The following is a 25,198-nucleotide window of genomic DNA, read 5'->3' as shown; positions in this document are numbered from 1 at the left end:
AAATGGCATTTTAACACGTATTTTGAGAGCATTTTTCTGAGAGTGTTCAGTCGCGAATCTCCACTGAAAATACATTAACATCCGGGTACTTCATCAGTATTTTGCCCGGTTAGGAGACGTCATGTCACTGTCCATGAAGGGACATTTTCGTTTCAAAGAAAAAAAAATATATTATATACAGATAATATCATAAAATGCCTTAAAATTGTAATCCTGCGAACTAATCCCCATTTTTACTAAATATACCTGTAATCTGAATAGGTCTTTTTTTCTGTAACTGTGGCGGAATAGTTACCTTTTTTTTTTTTTTTTTGTATCCTAATTACGTAACGCTGTTACATGTATTCCGTTACTCCCCAAGCCTGATGATTTGTCCTCCTCTCTCTTTTGTTTCACTGAATCAATGCTACAGTATTTGATAAAGTATTTACATGTGGTTATTGCATTTCTATAAGAAAATGATATTTTGAGGGGAAACTCTGCAAAGACGTCTAGAATTAATCCAAAATTATTTCCATGTTTTTGAACCAAGTTGTAGCCTTGCCATGCATAATGATGATGTGTTTGGTCTTGCAGCATTCTATCAAACTGTGGTCATGCCATCCAGTGACAGTAAATTAATTTAACACCTTTCACTACCAAGATTCAACCTTCTCACCATCTGCTGGAGACAGTCTCATAATATGTATTACATACAGTAAGGTCCATAAGTATCATACTATAATTTGAACAGAGTTTGTCTGTTTGTTCCTCTACCCTACCCAACTTGGTAAAGTATGTGGTTAAAGGCTCTTGGCTTGTTTTGGAAAAGGTCAAAGTCATTGGAGTCAAAGGTCTGTCTGTCGTACAAGATATCCATAACTGAGGCCCCAGAAACCACCAAAAAAAACCTCACAGCTCTGCCTACCAGGCTTAAGAGATGCACAGAGGCCAAGAGAATAATGGCCTGTTCGCCAATGACCCCAGTCTATACTCCCAGCTGCAAGAGAAAAATGATAGCACCAGAACAGACCTCGAGAGCTGAGTGTGTAATATTGGAGATCATCTGGGGGGAAAGTGTCATACAACACCAATGCCAAGTGGCTGGTAGACCACAGTGAGCTCAGCAGAAGAAAAATCAATCAATATCATGACAACAAGTCTTGGGAATGAAGAGCTGGACAGCACCAGGACCTGGTATGATCCCTGCCCACTGCCTGAAAAAGATAACTGCACTCCACGAGCACCTGGCAGCACAAATTGGTGGTCTCCTTGCAGCAGGTATTCACCCAGATTGCCTAACACAGGACAGAACAATCCTGATCATGAAGGATCCCCACAAGGGTATGACACCCTTGATCTACCGCCCAGTTACCTGCGTCTCAGGCAAAGGTTTAGGATTAGCAACAGAGTTCTATAATCACTTGAGTCAACACATGAGCACAGCTCAGAAGGGCATTGGAAACAATACCAGAGGGTCATGGCACCAACTACTGGTTGACAGAACAGTACACAACAACTCTAACACCATGCAGACCAACTTGTACACATCGTAGATTGACTAAAAAGCCTATCCCTCAGTGTTTACTGGAGTGTGTGTGTGTGTGTGTGTGTGTGTGTGTGTATGTGTGTGTGTGTGTGTGTGTGTGGTATAAGGCATTGATAACCTTCATCAGTGTTGTGTGGGCCGCCAGAAGAGGAGGTACTGCTGGCCCACCACCAGAGGGCGCCCTGCCTGAAGTGCGGGCTTCAGGCACGAGAGGGCGCTGCCACCACGGACACAACCGGGAGTGACAGCTGTCACACATCAACTCATGACAGCTGTCACCCATCTTCATTTCATCACTCCATAAAAGCCGGATGTCATCTCCACCTCGCTGCCGAGATATCATCTACCTGTGAAGGTAATATTCTCTGCTGTATCTAAAACTGTCATAGTCTGAACTCTTTTTGCAGCCGCTTTCCTGTGGTGTGCCTTATCTGCTGGATTGGCGTTTGGTGTGAACAGCGATGGCTTCGCTTCACACCCCAACCAGATAAGTGGTTAGACAGGAGCTGCACGTGTGTGTGATTAGAAGTGGAGGTGACTTTCCACCTTCTGACTGTTTTTGTTACTGGGTGTGCACACACCCACATCTCACTGTTTGTGCTCCTCGCCAGCAGTACCAGATCCGACAGTCGGGGACGGTGATCACCTGGGAATTCGGGACTTGGCGGCTCCAGTATTCTCCGGGTTCTGTGGCGGTGGAAATCGTGTGGTTCCGGCTCTTCTCAGGACAGACGTCTTCTATCCTCGAGCCTGCCCACACGTCACCTTGGTGTATTGACTGCTGTCAGATTCTGTGATTGTCTGTATCATCGTTGTGCACATTCACAACATTAAATTGTCACCTTTTGGCTCTTCTGTTGACCGTTCATTTGCGCCCCCTGTTGTGGGTCCGTGTCACTACACTTTCCCCAACAGGATATCTCGGCCAACGTCATGGATCCCGAGGGGCGTCAACCATCTGTTGGACAACCAATGGAAGAGCAGGGTGCACAGGCGTCGGCTGGAGGCGTGATTGGTGAGTTGCAGCATATCCTCACCGCCTTTACCGCTCGGATGGACCTGATGACCGAGCAAAACATCATCCTTAATCGCAGGATGGAGGCTCTCACCGCGCAGGTGGAAGCGCGCGCTCAGGGCGCTGCTGCAGCTCCTCCTCCTGCCGACCCGGTGCCGAATACAGACATTCCACTGGTCATTCAACGACCCCGCCCACCATCCCCTGAAGCATACATAAGCCCCCTAGAGCCGTACGGAGGTTGTGTGGAGACATGCACGGACTTTCTTATGCAGTGTTCGCTCGTCTTTGCACAGCGTCCCATGATGTACGCGTCTGACGCCAGTAAGGTGGCTTACGTGATTAATTTGCTTCGAGGTGAGGCACGCGCTTGGGCTACAGCGCTTTAGGAACAAGGTTCACGGCTCCTTGCCTCTTATACTGGGTTTGTGAGGGAGCTCAGAACTGTTTTTGATCATCCCAACAGAGGCGAAACCGCGTCTACCGTGCTGCTGTCAATGAGACAGGGGCGTCGGAGCGCAGCCGAATATGCAGTCGACTTCCGCATCACGGCTGCAAGATCCGGCTGGAATATGGCTGCGCTCCGCGCCGCCTTCATAAACGGACTGTCGTTGGTCCTGAAGGAGCACCTGGTGGCTAAGGAGGAACCGCGGGATTTGGCTGAGCTTATCGATTTAGTTATACGATTGGACAATCGGTTAGAAGAACGCCGACGGGAGCGAGGCGAAGGGCGTGGTCAGGCACAAGCCGTCCCTCTTCCTCCCGGGTCCGAAAGAGGGCCGTCTTCCCCACGCTCCACAGCCACAGCGCTCCGTATGGCTACAGCTCCCCCTGCTGATGATGCTAGGGACATGAGCAGGGCCACATTCAGACAGAGGAAGCTGGTCCGCGGGGAGTGCTTTGTCTGCGGCTCGAGTGAGCATCAGCAGAGAGTCTGCCCCAAACGGTCAAAACACAAACGCCCGCCCTTAGAGACTGGGCTGAGGAGGGATCAAAACATTCATGTGGGTCATACACATCTTTCAACACGACTCCCAGTTACAATCCTGAGCGGGGATTTAACCCTTCAAGCCCCAGCACTGGTGGACACGGGGTCAGAAGGGAATCTGCTGGATAGCAGATGGGCAAGGGAGGTAGGGCTCCCTCTGGTGGTGCTTTCTTCGCCAGTGAAGGTGCGAGCACTAGATGGCACTCTTCTCCCTTTTATCACACACAAGACACTACCTGTAACCCTGGTAGTGTCTGGGAATCACCGGGAGGAGATTGAGTTTTTTGTAACTCCTTCTACCTCCCGCGTGATTTTGGGCTTCCCATGGATGATTAAACACAATCCCCGGATTGATTGGCCGTCTGGGGTTGTGGCTCAGTGGAGCGAAACCTGCCACCGGAATTGTTTAGGATCCTCGGTTCCTCCCGGTGTAAACGCTAATGAGGAGGTTAAAGTCCCTCCCAATCTGACGGCGGTGCCGGTTGAGTACCACGATCTTGCTGATGTCTTTAGCAAGGATCTGGCGCTCACCCTTCCCCCGCACCGTCCGTATGATTGTGCCATTGATTTGGTCCCGGGCGTTGAGTTCCCGTCCAGCAGGCTGTACAATCTCTCACGTCCCGAGCGCGAATCAATGGAGACCTACATCCGGGACTCATTAGCTGCCGGGTTGATCTGGAATTCCACCTCCCCAATGGGTGCAGGTTTCTTTTTTGTGGGCAAGAAAGATGGCGGACTCCGTCCATGCATTGATTACAGGGGGCTGAATGACATAATGGTTCGTAATCGATACCCTTTACCCCTGTTGGATTCAGTGTTCACGCCCCTGCATGGAGCCCAAATTTTAACCAAACTGGACCTCAGGAATGCGTACCACCTGGTTCGGATCCGGAATGGAGACGAATGGAAGACGGCATTCAACACCCCATTAGGTCATTTTGAGTACCTGGTCATGCCGTTCGGTCTCACTAACGCCCCCGCGACGTTCCAAGCTTTGGTTAACGACGTCTTGCGGGACTTCCTGCACCGATTCGTCTTCGTGTATCTGGATGACATACTCATCTTTTCCCCGGACCCTGAGAATCATGTCCAGCATGTACATCAGGTCCTGCAGCGGTTGCTGGAGAACCGGCTGTTTGTGAAGGGTGAGAAGTGTGAGTTTCACCGCACCTCTTTGTCCTTCCTGGGGTTCATCATCTCCTCCAACTCCATCGCCCCTGATCTAGCCAAGGTTGCGGCGGTGAGAGATTGGCCCCAACCAACAAGCCGTAGGAAGCTGCAACAGTTCCTCGGCTTTGCAAATTTCTACAGGAGGTTCATTAAGGGCTACAGTCAGGTAGTTAGCCCCCTGACAGCCCTGACCTCTCCAAAAGTCCCCTTCACCTGGTCGGATCGGTGCGAAGCCGCGTTCAAGGAGTTGAAATGCCTGACCCTAGCCGCAGGTTCGTGGTTGAAGTGGACGCCTCTGACTCAGGGATAGGAGCCGTGCTATCCCAGAGCGGAGAGACCGATAAGGTTCTTCACCCATGTGCCTACTTTTCTCGCAGGTTGACCCCAGCTGAACGGAACTATGACGTCGGCAATCGAGAACTCCTTGCAGTGAAAGAGGCTCTTGAGGAGTGGAGACACCTGTTGGAGGGAGCGTCTGTGCTGTTCACGGTTTTCACTGACCATCGGAACCTGGAGTATATCAGGACCGCCAAGCGGCTGAACCCCAGGCAAGCCCGCTGGTCACTGTTCTTCGGGCGTTTTGACTTCCAAATCACCTACCGCCCCGGGACCAAGAACCAGAGATCAGATGCCTTGTCCCGGGTGCATGAAGATGAGGTCAAGACTGAGCTGTCGGATCCACCGGAGCCCATCATTCCGGAGTCCACTATCGTGGCCACCCTCACCTGGGATGTGGAGAAGACCGTCCGGGAGGCCCTGGCACGGAGCCCGGACCCCGGAACTGGACCAAAAAAACGTTTATACGTCCCACCAGAGGCCAGAGCTGCAGTCTTGGACTTCTGTCACGGGTCCAAGCTCTCCTGTCATCCAGGGGTGCGTAGGACCGTGGCAGTTGTCCAGCAGCGCTTCTGGTGGGCGTCCATGGAGGCCGACGTCTGGGAGTATGTCCAGGCCTGCAGCACCTCTGCCAGGGGCAAGGCAGACCACTCCAAGACACAAGGACTTCTGCAACCGCTTCCGGTGCCTCGTCGCCCCTGGTCTCACATTGGCCTGGACTTTGTCATGGGCCTCCCGCCGTCCCAGGGCATGATGACCATCTTCACGATAGTGGACCGTTTCTCCAAGGCGGCCCACTTCGTGGCCCTTCCGAAGCTCCCTACGGCCCAGAAAATAGCAGACCTTCTGGTCCACCACGTTGTACGTCTGCATGGGATACCTACTGACATTGTCTCGGACCGTGGTCCTCAGTTCTCCTCACAGGTTTGGAGGAGTTTCTGCAGAGAACTGGGGCCCAACGTGAGCATCTCATCCGGGTATCACCCTCAGATGAATGGACAGGCAGAGCGGGCCAACCAAGAACTTGAACAGGCCCTCCGCCGTGTTACATCCGCGCACCCGTTGGCCTGGAGTCACCATCTGGCCTGGATCGAGTACGCCCATAACAGCCAGGTGTCCTCTGCCACCGGCCTCTCCCCATTTGAGGTGTGTCTGGGGTACCAGCCCCCATTGTTCCCCGTGGTGGAGGGAGAGGTCGGTGTGCCCTCGGTCCAGGCCACCTGTGAAGATGCCGTTGGGTGTGGCGCACCGCCCGTTCTGCCTTGTTGAAGGCCCGGATGAGGGCTAAGGCCCATGCAGACCGCCGGCGTTCCCCGGCCCCTGCTTACCAGCCCGGGCAGGAGGTGTGGCTTTCAACGAAGGACATCCCCCTCCAAGTGGACTCACCCAAACTCAAGGACAGGTATATCGGTCCATTCAGATCCTCAAAGTCCTCAGTCCGGCCGCAGTGAAGCTCCAGCTCCCAGCTTCACTGCGGGTCCACCCGGTTTTTCATGTTTCCCGGATCAAGCCACACCACACCTCAGCCCTCTGTGCTCCCAGACCGGCGCCGCCTCCTGCCCAGATCATCGATCGACCCCAACCAGATAAGTGGTTAGACAGGAGCTGCACGTGTGTGTGATTAGAGGTGGAGGTGACTTTCCACCTTCTGACTGTTTTTGTTACTGGGTGTGTACACACCCACATCTCACTGTTTGTGCTCCTCGCCAGCAGTACCAGATCCGACAGTCGGGGACGGTGATCACCTGGGAATTCGGGACTTGGCGGCTCCAGTATTCTCCGGGTTCTGTGGCGGTGGAAATCATGTGGTTCCGGCTCTTCTCAGGACAGACATTTTCTATCCTCGAGCCTGCCCACACATCACCTTGGTGTATTGACTGCTGTCAGATTCTGTGATTGTCTGTATCATCGTTGTGCACATTCACAACATTAAATTGTCACCTTTTGGCTCATCTGTTGACCGTTCATTTGCGCCCCCTGTTGTGGGTCCGTGTCACTACACTTTCCCCAACAATCAGGAACTCATTGGGACTGTGGAAGATGCCACTGGAGGCCAACTACAAGGCAATCACACAAGTCACCATCAAGGGTGGAATATACCAAGGCTGAGGCCTCAAACCCCTCAGTCAGCTAATCACAAAGAGGAGGATATGGATATCGAGTCAGGAGTGGAGTAACTATCACCCACCTCCTGTACATGAATAACATCAAACTGTATGCCCAGAGTGAGCGGGGCATTGACAACAGAACCACCTCACCATGATCTACAGTGAGGACATCAGAAATTCATTCGGACTGGGTAAGTGTGGCTGAGAGGGAAGGTGATCCAGGCTAAGCCTGGCTACTTTGGCCTCAACTTTACCTAAATTCTGGGTCTTTTAGTGAAGTTTAGGGCTAGTGGCCAGTGATCACCTTAGTATTTCTCTGTTTTTCTTATTGTTTAATGCTGGCAAATTTATACAGTATTTTTTGTCTTTCTGATGCCTGATTCTGTTTAAGGTGCAGCTCCATCCAGAGATGGGAGTTGTATTTGTGTTGGCAATCCTCCTGTCCTGTGCGCCAATAGCATTTCTTGTATATTTGTCCGTGAGTTGTTCTGTAATTTGTTTGTAGCATGGCCCAAGCAGAGGGTCACCCCTTTGAGTCTGGTCTGCTTGAGGTTTCTTCCTCAGAGGGAGTTTTTCCTTACCACTGTTGCTCTGGGGGTTCGTAAGGTTAGACCTTACCTGTGTGAAGCACTTTTTAGGCAACTCTGTTGTGATTTGGCGCTATATAAATGAAAATAAATTGAAATTAGATTATGTGACTGACATCGTATTTTCAACTATAATTTAAATTCCTAAGCATGGAAGCTCTTTGATATTCATTTTGGACATCTATGCAGAGGGTGTGTATCAATCATTTGTGTTCTCGTCCATCAGGTGTGAAGCTGCATGAGGAAACTAACCCTCAGCTCATCACCAGCACCAGAATCAGCAAGAGAACTTTGGAGCTCAGTCCAGAACCTCTGCTGATTGGGCACAAGGGTTCATCCTACCAGCAGCCATTGGGATGCAGAATCATAAAACAAGAATGACAGGTGGTGAGTAAAAAAGATGACAGAAAGAAAGAGGGGACAGGAAAATAAAGAAACGGTGAGCATTGCATGCATGAATGAAGATGAGAGAAGAACAGCCAGTCAGCATCAGGCATCTGCTAATGAAGGCCAGACTAACGGTCATCAAAGCCAATGTGACGCCTGATTAACATAACTGCGTGCCAACAATAATGCATGCACATGTGCGTCTGCGTCTTACATTTTCGTTGTTGTCAAAACACGAATCCGGCCCTTTCCGATACCTGGGATTCTGAGCCAGTACACATGGATCAGGGCCCTCAGCTGAACACATGCTCTCAGGAAAATTAGATTTATAATTACAAGTGCACAAAAAGCACATTCAACAGCAGCAATTAAACGATTTGCTTGGTGGTGACTTTTCTGCCAAGAAACATTATCTTATTTCAATTCATCAAGTTTGGCTCCAAATCTGTCGAGAGTTTTCTGCTGATCTTCGATTATTCTTCAGAGGAGCCCTTCTTAGAAAATGCAAATATAATATTATTTTTTTAAGTATGTATGTCAGCCAAGTTTGTTTTCACTGGTATGTGCCTACGCATCTGTGGACAAGATAAATAAAAACAGCTGAATGGATTTCCTTTAAACTTGAAGGGAATATTGCATGGATGGATATCTGGAGGTAATTAGATTTTGGATTACTTTGGTCAAAAGTCTAAGTAAAGTAAAACACTGTCCGAAAAGCACCTATTTTGTATATCTTAACAATTAAGAAGCCTAGAGGCATCAAACTTGGTGGGAATATAACTTGTAGAGGTGATTAGATTTTAGAGTAGTTTGGCAAAGGTCAAGGTAAATGAAAACATGGGCAGAAAAACACAATTTTTTTGGGGGGGGGATACATTTAACAACCAAGAAGCCTACATGAATGATCTACAGCATACGAGGTCTGTGAGAAAAGTATCCGACCTTTTTATTTTATGCAAAAAATATATGGATTTGATTCATATGTTTTTACGTCAGCCAAGCTTGAACCTTCGTGCGCATGAGTGAGTGAGTGAGTGAGTGCATGAGTTTTTCCACGCCTGTCGGTTGCGTCATTCGCCTGTGGGCAGGCTTTGAGTGAGCACTGGTCCACCCCTCTCGTCATCGTTTCATTGCGAGGAAATGGCGGAATGATTTGGGCTTTTTTCCATCAGAATTTTTTCAGAAACTGTTAGAGACAGGCAGCTGGAAACCATTCGAAAAATTTATATGGCTTTCGGTGAAAATTTTACGGGCTTCACAGAGAATAAGGAGTGTTACTACAGCTTTAAGGACTGCCCACAATGGCGCACGGCGCGCCGAGCTCTGAACCGCCATCAGGAGGCAGAAACCACCACATCATTTCTAAATGGATTGCTGTGTGGAGCCGGGACCATCGTGTGCAATTTCTCTGGTTATCACAAGAGCTGGACATCAGCCATTTTCTGGCAGATTTCACTTTTAACATGAGATTTTGTCATGGAAAGCTGCGTGGAGGCTTTGCGCGTCACGACCGATTCGCTGATGGAGCGAGACAAAGGATCACCTCCGTTTCGGAGTGTTAAAGGACAAGTTGGGACATGCCCAGCTCTCCACAATTTCTCTTATACTCACTCGACTGGTAAGCACTGAAAGCTTGTCCCAAAAGATAATCTGATAATGAAAACATTATCTTCAATAAGTATCTGTTATCGGATTATTGGAACTGTGCCCACCACTATGTATGTGTGTGTGTGTGTGTGTGTATATATGTGTATATATATATATATATATATAAAAATCCACCATTCGAAAGATTCAGATGGCTTTCGGTGGCTTTTCAGTCGTGTGACTATCCGAGAAATTGTGGACGAGGTGAGCATGTCACAACATGTCCTGTGAGGCTTCAACACGAAGGCACTTTTGCTGCGCCATCAGCTTCATGCCGATGAATTTCGCCGCCACTCTTTTCATGGCAAAATCTTCTGTCACAGTGGAATGTGCCGAAAAAGTGCTGATGTCCACCTCTTCCACAATTTCTCGGATAGTCACACGACAGTCCCACATCACCACAGTGTTCACTTTGGAAATGATCTGGTCATTTCAGTGTGTTGATGGCCGCCCGGAGCGCGGCGTGCTCTCCACCATTGTGGGGCTGTCTTTAAACCGGTTGTACCACTCCTTAATCTGTGTGATGCCCATAGCATCGTCACCGAAAGCCGTCTAAATAATCCGAATGGTTTCCACCTGGCTGTCACCTAGTTTCTGGCAAAATTTGATGCAGTTGCACTGCTCCAGTCAGCTTTAAGGACTGCCCACAATGGCGCACGGCGCGCCGAGCTCTGAGCCGCCATCAGGAGGCAGAAACCACCACATCATTTCTAAATGGATTGCTGTGTGGAGCCGGGACCATCGTGTGCAATTTCTCTGGTTATCACAAGAGCTGGACATCAGCCATTTTCTGGCAGATTTCACTTTTAACAAGAGATTTTGTCATGGAAAGCTGCGTGGAGGCTTTGCACGTCACGACCGATTCGCTGATGGAGCGAGACAAAGGATCACCTCCGTTTCGGAGTGTTAAAGGACAAGTTGGGACATGCCCAGCTCTCCACAATTTCTCTTATACTCACTCGACTGGTAAGCACTGAAAGCTTGTCCCAAAAGATAATCTGATAATGAAAACATTATCTTCGATAAGTATCTGTTATCGGATTATTGGAACTGTGCCCACCACTATGTATGTGTGTGTGTGTGTGTGTGTGTGTATATATGTGTATATATATATATATATATATAAAATCCACCATTCGAAAGATTCAGATGGCTTTCGGTGGCTTTTCAGTCGTGTGACTATCCGAGAAATTGTGGACGAGGTGAGCATGTCACAACATGTCCTGTGAGGCTTCAACACGAAGGCACTTTTGCTGCGCCATCAGCTTTGTGCCGATGAATTTCGCCGCCACTCTTTTCATGGCAAAATCTTCTGTCACAGTGGAATGTGCCGAAAAAAGTGCTGATGTCCACCTCTTCCACAATTTCTCGGATAGTCACACGACAGTCCCACATCACCACAGTGTTCACTTTGGAAATGATCTGGTCATTTCAGTGTGTTGATGGCCGCCCGGAGCGCGGCGTGCTCTCCACCGTTGTGGGGCTGTCTTTAAACCGGTGTACCACTCCTTAATCTGTGTGATGCCCATAGCATCGTCAACCGAAAGCCGTCTAAATAATCCGAATGGTTTCCACCTGGCTGTCACCTAGTTTCTGGCAAAATTTGATGCAGTTGCACTGCTCCAGTCATTCCACCATTTCCTTGCAAAGAAAAAAACGACGAGAAACTCCACCCATCCTCACACAAAGGTTGCTTACAAGCCTATGACGCAACCAACAGGTGTGGAAAAAAATCACGCATGCGCACGAAGGTTCAAGGTTGGCTCATGCAAGCACACGTGATTCAAATCCATCAGGTTTTTGAAAACAATAAAAAGGTCGGATACTTTTCTAACAGACCTTGTATATGTTATATTTTAACTATCATCATATGTACACTGCAAAAAGGGGTGTCTAAAAAGAAGATAAAAAACAATCTGAGGGAAATTATCTGCTGCATGGACAGATAATTAAAAGATGCCTTGAATTAAGTTTGTTAAATCTAGAAATAAGCATGTCAAACACTTAAAATAAGAAATGAATCCTTAAAACAAGAAAAATTATCAAACAATTCTAAAGTGTTTTTTTTTTTTTTTTTATCTTGATACGCTGCAAATACCCAGATGAACACTTTAGAAGTGTTTGATTTATTTTGTGTTTGACATGCTTATTTCTAGATTTAACTTGATTCAAGACATCTTGTCAAGTGAAATAATCTGTCCATACAGCAAGATAATTTCCCTCAGATTTAGTGTTTTTTATCTTCTTTTTCAACACCCCTTTTTTGAACTGTGTATTTGTCTTATTGTAGTGTGTAGGGCATACACGGCATAAAGACGTAGACTTAGGCTCCTTTTTTATTGTCATTCAGTGAAAAAAAACATCACATATGGTGTCACAGAACAAAATATCGATGCACTGCACGAACAAATAAAAACACAGAACAAAAAGTCCAAGGTGTGTGATTTGATATTGATAACTGTACAGTCTACTTGAGGGCAGGAAGGAAAACAAACTAAAGCAAAAGAAACTTGTACCAGCCTACTGATGCTTTTCATTTTTTCACCACTGCGTGTTGGCCGGTGTCTGTAAAAGCAACTGGAGGCCTCTGATGACACCTTTACTGCAGAGACTGCAGGAAGCTTCGTTCAAGACACATCTGTCAAAGACATACATGTGTGTAGTGCACACGCACAAACGAACCTCTGCTCGTAACCTTAACTCAAACTGATGGCAGCATGCAGCCTAGACAGATTCAAACAAAGAAACCTAATCCAAGATGTAATGTGATACTGGCTTTCATAGGCCGTGCATCTGGTTTACTGATCACCTGTGAAGCTTCTATGGGGACCTACTGCAAACTACTTCGGTGTGCATCCTTGTGTTTAAAGCTCCAGTGTCAAGCAGGTGATGGATGGAGGACTGGAGAGTAAAAAGGAAGGGTTAGCCTATTTTTTTTTTCTTTTTCTTTACGAGTAGAGTGAAAGGATACACGGTTGCTCAGCCTGCCGTAAAGGTCTGGGGTCACATGACAAACATGTTGCCTTGGCGTCCGTGATCAGGAACACGAGGTTGGTGTTTGGCAGCTTTTCAGCACGATACATCCTGGAAAACACACACATTTGTAAAAATTCATGACCATAAAACCAACAAGTGAGATGGAAGACAACAGCTTAACTCTGTGCCAGTGCCACGGCCCACTAGGGGGCTGTGAAGATAGTGCAAGTGGGTCACAAGGGTTCATTAAAAATACATAAAAAAAAAAGAAATTTAAAACTACTACAAAAAATAGTTGATTATTTTGAAGAGAATAATACTCTATTAGTAATTGCTGTGTTTTAGGGGCACAACTTTAAAATTTTTAAAATTCCTTTTAAAACAAAGGTGCACCAGCATCTGGTACATTAATATTTAAATGAACACTTGAAAGTGAGATGTTTTCTGCAGAGGAACCAATTCTGTGCATAAAGTGTCAAAGCATGCATACATATCATTTAAAGGAGTAGCACTCAACCACCACAGCTCCCTGAGATGAAGCATTTTAGCATCACATTCCACAGCACCTCCTCATTTGACAATCAAATTCCCTCTATATATCACTAGGCACAGACAGCCAAGCCTTCCCCCATGTCCCTGTTAGCACTTGGACATTTTGTCTAGCCCAGTCTTTGCTCTCTGCCAACCCATCCCAGAGAGTTAGTAAACCATGTAAAAACCAGATTAAAGTGCTCTATTATTTCTGTCCATTTTACTTTATTTCAATTCATTTTTGTGGTAGATTGGCTGCATGGTTTCAAACCAGATTTCTTTTATTTTTTCTATCATTTGGTTCATTCCTGGCTTTGGATTCCACCTTAAAATTATGTTTCCACAACCAATTAGACCCAAAAGGCACAAGTAAATATCTTTCCATGTAAAATTATGACACCACCTGTGTCTTCCAGACATTATAAAGGTTACTTTAGTCTATATTTTACTCTATAATCCATCGCTAGTGGTGTAATTAAGAAGCTAGACAATGATGGATGCAGTTTTTATCCTAACTGGAGCTAGCTAACTACTTCCAACATTATTTCTCTTCACGTTAGCTTGTCCATCAAACATTGATGAAGTCGATGTCCAAGATAAATATTTGGGTGATTCTTAGACTACGGGCACTTATTATGTCCTTTGATCATATTGTATGAAAAACAGAAAAAAGGGGAGATTTCACACTTTTATAGTTATCTTTACAATGAAAGTGTTTTAAGAAATTTGTTCTAGTAGTCTATGATGACTTTTTCACCTTTTTTCAGCATCATTATATGCAAATATTGCTGTTTTGTGCTTGTCCCACGCCCAGACTTTTGATCTTCAATAATAAAAATGAATGGTAAAGAAACATTTTTTCTAATGTTTTAAAATATCTCTGAATAAAATAGTAAAATAATCAAAACATAATTGGGGTATTCAATGTCATACAACTGTTGTGATTTTTTTAAAACAAAATGTAGTTGTCCCACACTATTGCCATAATTTCCACCACAACACTGTAATGTCCCTTTTAAACATTTTGTATGAAAGATTGTTTGGGTAGTTTCAGAGCACATGTATATAGCGCCAAATCACAACAAACAGTTGCCCCAAGGCGCTTTATATTGTAAGGCAATGGTGTGGTGGAAATTACATTTACAAGGCCAATAGTGCCCGTAGTTAAAGAATCACCCATTTATTAGGTACATAGCACAATATTACCACACCATAACCACACCATATATGAATATAATTGTGTACCACTAGTAAATTTCTCTAAACAGTTCAAACATGCATGGCATTCAGGGCAACACAGGAAGTGATCTCAGAACCAAGTTACTGCAAGCAGAATATATTTACATTTCCAACAAGAGCAATCCGATTTCTGACATCAGCCGATTCGGATCACCTTGAAATTGTAGTGAAGTCTTTCATGTCCTATTATTCATCTTTGATGCAAATTTTGTGAGAATCCGTGAAGTAGTATAAATGTAATCCTTCAAAGCCTATATAAAGTGAAATCTGATCCAGAATTCAGATCCACATCACCTCAAAATTGTAGTGAAGTCTTCCATGCCCTATTATCTATCTTTGGTGCAAATTTTGTGAGAATCCATGAAGTAATATTGATGTAATCCTTCAAAGCCTATATAAAGTGAAATCTTTATCCAGAATCTGGATTCAGATCACTTCCAAACTTTACTGGAGTCTTCCATGGCCTAATATCTGTCTGTGGTGAGAATCTGTGAAATACGAGGTCTGTCAATAAAGTATAGGTCGTTTTTATTTTTTTCAAAAACTATATGGATTTCATTCATATGTTTTTACGTCAGACATGCTTGAACCCTCGTGCGCATGCGTGAGTTTTTCCACGCCTGTCGGTGACGTCATTCGCCTGTGAGCACGCCTTGTGGGAGGTGTGGTCCAGCCCCCTCGTCGGAATTCCTTTGTCTGAGAAGTTGCTGACATGCGAACGGATGCCGCCACTGGAAAAACACCTCTGTTTGAAGCCTTAAGGACAAGTTGGAACATGCCCAGCTGTTAAACAATTTCTCAGACACTCACTCCACTGAAAGCCATCAAACGCTGCCTGGATTTTACAAATGGTTATCAACACGGAGGTGTTTTTCCTGTGGCGGAGCATCGCGGCGGCTGCGAGCCGACGCTGCAATCCATCCGCACGTCTTTCATTAAAAAAATCTCCTTTAACAGTGGAATATCCGGATAAAATGCTGAAACCAACTTCTTCTGAAACTTCTCTGTTCTCTCACGACGTCCTGGATCAATAGAGCCTGAAATGTGGAGGTTTTCAGCTTGAAACAGGCTGACGATGGCGCCTGAGAGCGCTGAGCGACGTCTCGCACCGTGGGAAGTCCTTAAAGCGACAGTATCACCTCAAAATCTCTCATCAGCCGTTAAAATTTTCACCGAAAACCAGCTGAATTTTTCGAACCGTGTCCACTTCGATGTGCCTCACAGGTTTTGAAAAAATTTTGATCAAACAAAGCGCCAGTCTCTCAGCAACTTCTCAGACAAAGGAATTCCGACGAGGGGCTGGACGACTCCTCCCACAAGGAGTGCTCACAGGCGAATGACGTCACCGACAGGCGTGGAAAAACTCACGCATGTGCACGAGGGTTCAAGCATGTCTGACGTAAAAACATATGAATGAAATCCATATAGTTTTGAAAAAAATTAAAAGGACCTATACTTTATTGACAGACCTCGTAGTTCTGATGTAATCCTTCAAAGCCTATATAAAGTGAAATCTTGATCCAGAATCCAGTTCACCTCCAAAATTTAATGGAGTATGATGGTCTAATATGTATGTCTTGAAAATTCTGTCAAAATCTGTGCAGTAGTTTTGACATAATCTTGCTAACAGTAATCCTTCAAATCTTATAAAGTGAAACTTGATCCAGAATCCAGATCCTGATCACCTCCAAAATTTAATGGTTTCTTCCTTGACCTAATATCTATCTGTGGTGAAAATTGTGTCAATCTGTGCGGTAGTTTTGATGTAATCCTGCTAACAGACAGACAGATTAAAAAATAAAATAAACGCTGTAATAAAATCATGAAAAAAATAATGTTAGTGACTGGTTACCATTAATTCAGAAAAAAATGTTTGTATTCTATAATATTAAAACAACAAAAAAAAAATCTAATTTCTGGGTTTATTCCCAGCAATATATCAATTGTTTCTTGTTTTCATTTTCATTCCCTGAATTGGTTCAAAGCCTTAGAAAACAGGTTTTAATTTCCATTATTATGGTCCAACCAATGTGTAAAGTAATGTTACAGTAAATGGACTGAAAAGTATACATCCAGCTAAAACATCCAAATATCCAGTATGGTCTGTAAACCTTAAAGATCTTCATGCATTCATATCAAACCATTACAGACACTTGTGCAATAATTGGCGGTTTTACAAAAAGAAACCCCTGCTGTGTTTTCCATCTAAACACAGCAAAACTTTTAAAGGTTTTGTGAAACCCCAGTACACAATCATACCTCTTTTCTCCACTAGGGATTGGCTTTTTATGGTCGCTCTGAAAGTCTCTGTGTCTACAGTCGTTAAAATTGCAGAGTAAAGCACAAGACACGTGGGACTCATAAGACTAAGTAATTACAGTCATATTACCTCTGCAGACGCTCAGATTGACACAAAAGGAGGCGAGAGCAATGAAAATGTGCTGTGGTGCCGTGAATGTTTGTATTAGTGAGTTTGAAGTATCGTCAGAGACCGCAGAAAGAAAAACAGATAAAAGAGCTTTTTTGGCTTCCCTTTGCAATTCGTTCACTGGCAGATCAAGGTAATCTGAGTCTGAACTCATCAGAAAACAGCTGCCTGAAATCAGGCTGGAGAAAACAGAAAGGGGCAGGAAACTAACACTGTTCTGGAGCGGATCCCCGCAGACCATTAAACAGGAGCGTTCAGGAAGAAAAGAGGCGAGAAATTTTTTAACGGCACAAACTAGGTACCGAGTGAAGGCTCACGACAAACATGTTTGGAATACACACATGTACCTTATGTTATGTTCACATAAACAGCTGTACCTGGAACAGTTTCCGCAATCCAGGACCCCTGCATAGGATGTTGTGTCATTGTCAAAGAATACTGTGTCTGCTCTGTGATACAGCTCTCTTTAAACATGGCATCAGATATGTCTTCTTCTGCTGGCTCCACTGGAACAAAGACAGAAGTGTGGAAAAGATGTGACAAGATTAAAATGCATCAGAAAAAGTAATCAGCATTTTTTTTTTTTTTTTTTTTTACGAACCTGCTTCAAGAAGGTTGGGAAACATGAACCCCAAGGAAAAGCTGTTGGAGTATCGACCTGGACAAATAAACAAACAAGCAATACTGAGTCAACTCGGATACTTAGCAATTAAGCAGGGTCTAATACCAGCTGCAGCCTCTGGTTAAGCTTAGTCACGTGATGCAGATGTCATGGCTTACACGCACAAGTGAAACTACAAATGTGTGTAACTGCTCTGGCCAGCAGTGAGCCAACCAGCTGTATCCTTTAACACAGAATTTACAATCATACCAGAAACTACAATTGCATTTACAACTAGACACGCACACACACTCACCATGCCTGCACTGGAGGCCCACCAGCCAGACTGAGCAAATCTGTTATCGTAGGCTGCAGACAGAAAATAAAAGCATGTATTTTTCAATAGCAAGAATAATCTAATACAACCTGAATATAAGCTAAATCACTCTTGAATAATGATTTTTTTTAAATGTTATATTTTAAATTAGGGTGTTTGCTGTATTTTTAAATTAAAGGATAAAACGGTAATGAAGACACGTTAAGAAAATATCAATTCTTGCCTTGTTTATGTGCATAAGGGCGGCTTCCACGGCAGATTTTTGCGGACTGCCTTCCAATTGCAAATGAGAAAATTTGGCCTCGATTTATTGCAATAGCAATCTGAAGTGTTTCGCCATATTATTGCCTGACCATTGCTAATATTACCCCTATCTGCTCTAATTACATCTGACTGTTTTGGATCATGATGTGTCCCCCATATCAAATCTTCTTTTTTTTTTTTTTTGGACATGTTTAAAACTTTCAGAGTAAGTCCCTTCAGCTGCGCCCTTGTTTTCAAGTCTGAGTCACCACAGCAGATTGGAGGTGGCTCTGAGTGTTGATTGGCACACGTTTTATGCTGGATGCCCTTTCCTGACGCAACTACACACAACTCCATTTCATGGACAAGTGTCTGATTTGAACCAGGAAACTTCTGCACTGAAAGCAAGTACACTATCCACTTATCCACCACCCCCCCTTAGCTCAAAATCACCTTTGACCACCTATTAACACCTGCCACACCAAGCCGTGATTGAGGTTTTTCCATCACAAACATAGCCAGTCATGTCAAATACCTGCAATGGTAGGTCATCTCAAAAGACTAAAGAATCAATTCATTACATTTTTTTTAAGAACAGACAATGGTCACAGTCGCCTGGCCAGATCAAAGGCAAATTCAAAATTCTCAGCAGAATGAAGAATTCTATGAGTGGGGGGTATATCAGCTTTAATCTTTGCAAAATCTGTGTGATAAATGTTTTTATTGTCAATCAACTGGTCTTTGTAATCTGGTGTTTCTCAGAACCACACTGTATCCCCTAAATGTCTCTACTTAAATGTGTACTAATTTCTTCATCTGGAGCAATTTCTCCTGACCATGCTGGAAGGACACTAATAAAGGAAGCCATCAAGACACCATGGACAAGCTTCTGTGGATGTGAGTGGAAAAATTGAGAATGATGCAGCATTTGCCTATTGCATCCCCATTCAGAGCTTATGTGGAGACTGAATGGCCTCCACAGAAGTCTCTAAACTCTTCAGAGTTTTCTGGGTGTTTTTGTGGCTTCCCTCAGTCTCCTGTTTCCAGCACATTCACTCAATTTTTGAGAATTACCTACTTGACACAGATTCACCATGCAGTACCATGCTCTTTGTATTTCTTCATAACTGATGTAAATAAATAAGACATATTCAGTGACTTGGAAATGTTCACCGTATCCATCCCAACTTGCCTGAAGCATACTGGCAATAAAACAGTTTGTTTACAGATATTATACCAAAGGGGCCCATTACTTATGCAACCCATCATCTTGGCATTTATATTTTTAATTAATTTATCCCAAGTTTTAGAGATTTGCTTTGAGTTTAAAGAAGATAATTTTAGATTTTTTTTTTTTTTTATACTGAGAAGCCTGATTTACTTTTTGTTTTTGAAATGGCATAAACAAATTAAAGTGTGTGAAATACCAAGGGGCTGGATACTTTTGCAAGGCACCCTATATTAACTGTATATAAACAAAATTAAGCTGACCACACAAAACATGAACTATCTTGGGTTCATGCAGTCTGCAATGAAATAGAGGGCAAAAAAATGTAAGTAAATATAAGAAATTTGTTATTTGATTTTTACATTCTCCATAGCATCCCAAAGTTTTCTGATGTGGGGTTGTGCAAAGTGACCGACTTGTTGCAAGCACAATATGGAAGGAAAGGCAGTAATGCATAAGCCATGGATATGTAAAAGAGGAACTGGTTGCTGTCCAATGGTTTGTGTAAGTGAGAATCTGACCACGTAGATAGATCGGGGTCCCGCTGCAGCTTTGCTGTCTTTCTCTGGATCACACACAGACTGGTAGTCATAGGTCTTGTTGAAGGAGTACAGAGATGTGTTGACGAGGTTGATCATCAGCACAGGATCCACCTCACCAAAGAACTGACCTATCTAGTGCACACAAACACAAAAAGCAGCAAAACAATAGCACTGTTAGACATGTCGCCTTTGGTAATTCATCTTTATAAGCTAAATCACTCATCTATGTGCATCTGCAGATTTTTTTTTTTTTTTTTTTTGAAAATTTTAAAATTTACCAAATGATTGATTCATCTTGATTTGGCTAGCACACTGCAAATTATTTGGTTCTTACCCAGACAAAAAAAAAAAAAAGAAAAAATTTTGAAGTGTTACGATATTTATGTTGTATAAGAGTTAATCCTTATTTTAATTGTTCAACTTTACACTGTAATCTCATTTCTAGATTTAACAATCTTAAGTCTTAATAAAATTTAATTTTCTTGCTGCATGGACAGATAATTTCACTTGTTTTGAGTATATTTCCCTCATTTAGTGTTTTTATCTTCTTTTTTAGACACCCCATTTTTTGCAGTGCAGAAAACAATTTTATTATTTCTTTAATTTTATTTGATATTTACTTGATATTTGCTGGTAAATTAATTATTCTTGATTTGTTTTCATCTGTGCTTGTGAATATTAAAGAATGTGAAGGATTATACTTCGCTATGTGGAGATGCTTTATTGAACAAGTTAAAGGTTTGTGGTTGCTATGTCATATACATGAAATAAATAAATAATTAAAATCATTTTAATCCTGAACATATTGTTACTCTGAGAGCTGCTCAAAGGTTGAGGACCCTTGAGGATATCTTACAGCAGGGGTCCAATGGCAGCCCGTGGTTACACCTTGTAATTGTATGCTCACCGGCAAAGTTCTTTAACAGTTCATTTTGGAATTCCACTCGCTGGCAGATATTTGAGGCCTTTTTTTTTTTTTTATAGGATCATAAACTTTTGAGCCTATGAACCCAGGGAGACACAGTCTTCACTCTAGCTTAATTGATTGTATATCATATAGTACCGTGCACATTTTTATCCTGCTTTATTATGGCTAAAGCTTTTTCACAGTACTCAATATTAGATTATTAGTATTATCTGACCATCAAAGTTGCAATAAAGGGCATTGCGAGTGATCATGGAACTAGAGATACAATACGTAAGTACAACAAAAACGAGAGTCCAATGACACCGAATATATCACATAATGTGAAAAGGATGCTCAAATCATAAAGTACCTCATGGGAACATAAAGGATCAAAGACAGCAGATGTTGTGTGGTGATGGGTGCAATATGTCCAAAAACTGACACACAGCAGCCTGTAAAATCTGCAAGAGTGGACTTGTCACAGCAGAGGGGATGCCTTGTACACACAGGGGACTCACTTCAACATAACCTCGATGACTGCCTGAAAGCTGTTAGAACCTCCTCTTTGATCCTCCTGCAGTGGTTAGTGCTTTATGTTACTGCAGATATGGAGTTTGCCGTGCTATAGGGGCTTTAAAGTGCAAAGGCTTCATTCTCATAACTTATTTAGGTCACACAGCCTTGATTTGACCTCTGAATCTGACTTATGGATGCTTGTGGCAAAAGTAAGAGGAGCTATACACAGGCAAAGAAGAAAACAAAAAAAACTCTGATTTGCTTTCCAACAGACAGTTGAGAAGTGTGGTAGAATGGTATACAATAAATTCAACCATCAACAGTAACTCACCAGGGTGATATAGTCATCTTGATTGGACATAAGAAGAAAACCCCCATCATCCAGGATGACACAGTCGATATGCTGCACAGAAAAAAAGTCATTTAAAAAAGACTGGAATCTGCAGTAATAATAACTATAATGTAGATGATAGATGTACTGGTACTTCAGCAATTCTCACAATGCCAGAGAGCGAGACTTGATATACACTCCTAACCTCATCCACGGTCATATTGTTTGCCTTGCAGCTGCTCCCCTTTGTTTGGGATCGCCACAGTGGATCCAGCACAAATCTACATCAGGATTTGGCACAAGATGTATGCCGGCTGCCCTTCCTGAGGCAACTCTGGTTTCACCCAATGAAACAGACACAGCCCCTGGTCTTCTCAAGAGGTCTCCAATCCAAGTACTAGTCAGGACCTACTCTGCTTAGCATCTAAGATCAGATCAGGCTGACAAGAGTAGACTAACTGCATCCTCATTCATGGTCATGAACTTTGGGTAATGACTGAAAGAACAGGGTCACGGGTACAAGAGGTGCAAACGAGATTCCTCCATCAGATATCTGGGTTTACACTCAAAGGCAGTGAGAGTAGTGCCAATATCCAGGAGAAACTTTGAGTAAAGCCGTTGCGTCCCCACATCAAGCCAGCTGAGGTGGCTGGTCTTCCAGACATGTCCACCTGGGAGGGAGCCCTGGAGAAGACCCAGGACAGACTGAAGGGATTATGTTTCCCACCTGGCTTGGGAACACCTTGGGATTCCCAGGGGAATGTTAAAGGACTTGGTTGGGGATAGGGAAGTGCGGGGTAAGCTGTTTGGTCTACTCTCACTGTGACCCAGATAAAAGGCAGAAAATGGGTGAATTAATGGAATAAATTACAAAGTTGGCAAAAGTATCCATATTTAATAATCAATAAAAGGTTTCTCTGTTTGTAATTCTGTTACTGTAGAATTACCTACTTGGCCTCTCACTATAACTATTTAGTGTGCTTCCTTGATCATGACCCAGTGTGCAGGTGCCATCATTGTTGGTGACCCTGTCAATGGGATAAGGCCAATGACCCAACCACAGGACCCAGTCTGGTGGTGGATGCAGCAAACCATGGCACCACCTCATACTCCCAGACATGACCCGACCTGACCTATGTCAATAGAGACTTTTTTTTTAACAACAGATTTGTACAACAAAGTTAAAAATCACATTTAACTTCCCTTTCCAGGTGCTGATGGGTCTCTTCAGTCTGGTAAGATGATACTTGAAACTGTGTTGGGAGCAGTAATCCATCATAGTGAGCAATATAACTGTACACTGTGAACTGGATCCATGACAGGGTACAGGCAGACACAAAAAGCTACATGAAACATGCCAAGACTTATTGTCATAAGATAAATCAGAGTCAATCATAGCAATATACAAAACTGTACAATTGCACATTTTAGTATGATGGATTACCTCTCTGAAGACTGTGTTTCAAGTATCAACTGATTTTATTAGCCAGAAGAAACTGAAGTGCCATCCTTTAGTAAGTGCACATTTTCATTTCTTTGTAGAAAATAATTATCATTAACAAAATGTGAATGAGAATTTTTCAGGGTCAAACATCAAAATGACGTCTATCGTATGCTACAAAAGTGCTGCGTCATCGTACCTTGTCATTCCTCAGACAACCACAGATCTCATCTTTGCACTAAAAGAAAGAAATTATTAAATTATATATTTTTTCCAGAAGGTTTCCAGGAGTGTTGAATAAAAAAAGGGAATTTACATTCAGTTTCAGTGTAGCATTGATAAAGCTGTTCATCCAAAAGGTCACGTTGAGTTTGACTCCCACCACTGCAAAACAAACCAGTGAACAAAGTTATAAGAATGATGAACCCATAGTATTGACGTAAGCAGTGGTGGACACAGTCCAGCTAATCAGCTAATAGCTTGCCTTTTGTATTAGCTATGCTAACTTTTTCATTAGATGATTATCTTTTCAGCTAACTTAGAAAACCACTAGTGGACTGCTTAGCTTCCACTAAATTTAGTTCTGTTAACTTTAAGTCACCTTTTTTTTTTTTTTAGTATAGTTTAACAGTCAAAATATGTGAACTCTGAAGTGATACATGCTTTTTCCTATGGGGGCTCCATCCAATTAGCAAAACTGACACTTTGCTACATGTATGACTTCGAGGAGATGGTGCAGGAGGGCAAGCCGGAATATATGCATTAATTACATTTTCCCCCAAAAAATTTGTCTGTGTATTTTTATTTCTAAATATTTATTATTCATTTAATCCTTTCTGTATTTTGAATGAAGTGCATGTTAAATAAAGAAAAAGATCAACTTTATTTATCCCAAAGAAAAATATTTTGCCAAAAACAATACATTTGTTTACAATAAGTGCAACAGATTTATGTGAAATGTTTGGAATACATTTGCACAACATGTCTGACAATATTGCATAGAACTCTGAATAACTCTGTTAGTTGTATATTTATCTTGCAGAAGGGGGACGAATTATACAGGCTGGTTGCCACAGGGAGGAAAGACCTCCCGTAGCATTCTGTGGTGCACCTCAATGACCTCAATCTATGGCTGATGGTACTCTGACAGGACATCAGTGTGGCATGCATAGGGTGGGAGGTGTTGTCCATGATGCTGAGCAGCTTCTTCAGCATCCTCCTCTGACACTTCCACCACTGACTCCAGTTCAACCCACCAGGACAGAGCCAACTCTCCTGAAGAGCTTGTTGAGTCTGTTTGTGTCAGCTGCCTTCAGCCAGCTGCCCCAGCACACTTCAGCATAGATGACACTGGAGACCACTGAGGGATAAAGCTTCTGCAGACTTTGAAAGATCTGAGCCTTCTGAAGAAGTACAGTTTGCTCTGACCTTTCTTATACAACACCATCTGCGTTTACAGTCCATTTTGTTGTCCATGTAGACACCCAGGTACTAGTAGTAGTTCAGTGTCTCTCCTGTTCCATTGATTGAAACTGGGTTCGGACGGGTCTTCTGAAGTCCACCACTTGCTCCTTCATGTTAGATACACTGAGCTGCAGGTGGTTGAGTCCAGACCACTCCACAAACCTGTCCATCACACTCCTGTACTCAGTCTCCTGGTCACTGCTAATGGGATAGCACGAAAAACCAAAACCGGAAACCGCTATATTTTATCATATTGTCAAAGCAATATTTTACTGGCTTACTGGATTAGTGTTACCACAGTTAACTTCTCAGTTGGCTTCGATTTACAGCTAATTCACTAACTTTCAAGTTAGCTGTGCCCACCACTAGATGTAAGATGCAAAACAAATGATGGTATTCACAAGACTGACCTGCTGGTTTGAGTTTAATTCCTTCAATGATGAGATCCACGACTTTGCTGACGAGAATGCTGGACTCGGAACCAGGTTCCCTGCCCTCAGCTGCAACTGAGGATGGATGCACGAGGGAAGAGAAACAGTAATAACAGCAATTTCACTAAACTCATGCTTAAAAATATGTTGTAGAGCTCACGTTAGAATAAGCACGACAGTTTAACCTGGAATAATTACGATCCGTTGAAGGAAATTC

The 25,198-nt window shown here is 43.5% G+C and overlaps 1 protein-coding gene across 1 annotated transcript in view; it reads right to left on the bottom strand.

The window, feature by feature from the left end:
* Positions 1-25,198, bottom strand: part of LOC117514925 (voltage-dependent calcium channel subunit alpha-2/delta-1) — a 301,141-nt gene that overhangs the window by 5,554 nt on the left and 270,389 nt on the right. The window contains 12 exon segments of the mRNA XM_034175496.1: positions 8,334-8,416; positions 12,738-12,850; positions 17,318-17,375; positions 17,378-17,446; positions 17,542-17,581; positions 17,583-17,598; positions 17,858-17,910; positions 19,871-20,023; positions 21,646-21,717; positions 23,286-23,324; positions 23,403-23,470; positions 24,961-25,050. Coding sequence (XP_034031387.1) covers positions 8,334-8,416; positions 12,738-12,850; positions 17,318-17,375; positions 17,378-17,446; positions 17,542-17,581; positions 17,583-17,598; positions 17,858-17,910; positions 19,871-20,023; positions 21,646-21,717; positions 23,286-23,324; positions 23,403-23,470; positions 24,961-25,050 — 854 coding nt within the window.

This window comes from Thalassophryne amazonica, chromosome 8 (genome assembly GCF_902500255.1).
Source record: "Thalassophryne amazonica chromosome 8, fThaAma1.1, whole genome shotgun sequence".
NCBI lineage: Eukaryota > Metazoa > Chordata > Actinopteri > Batrachoidiformes > Batrachoididae > Thalassophryne > Thalassophryne amazonica.
The sequence above is the reverse complement of the archived record's forward strand: the minus strand, read 5'-3'. Positions and strand labels throughout refer to the sequence as shown.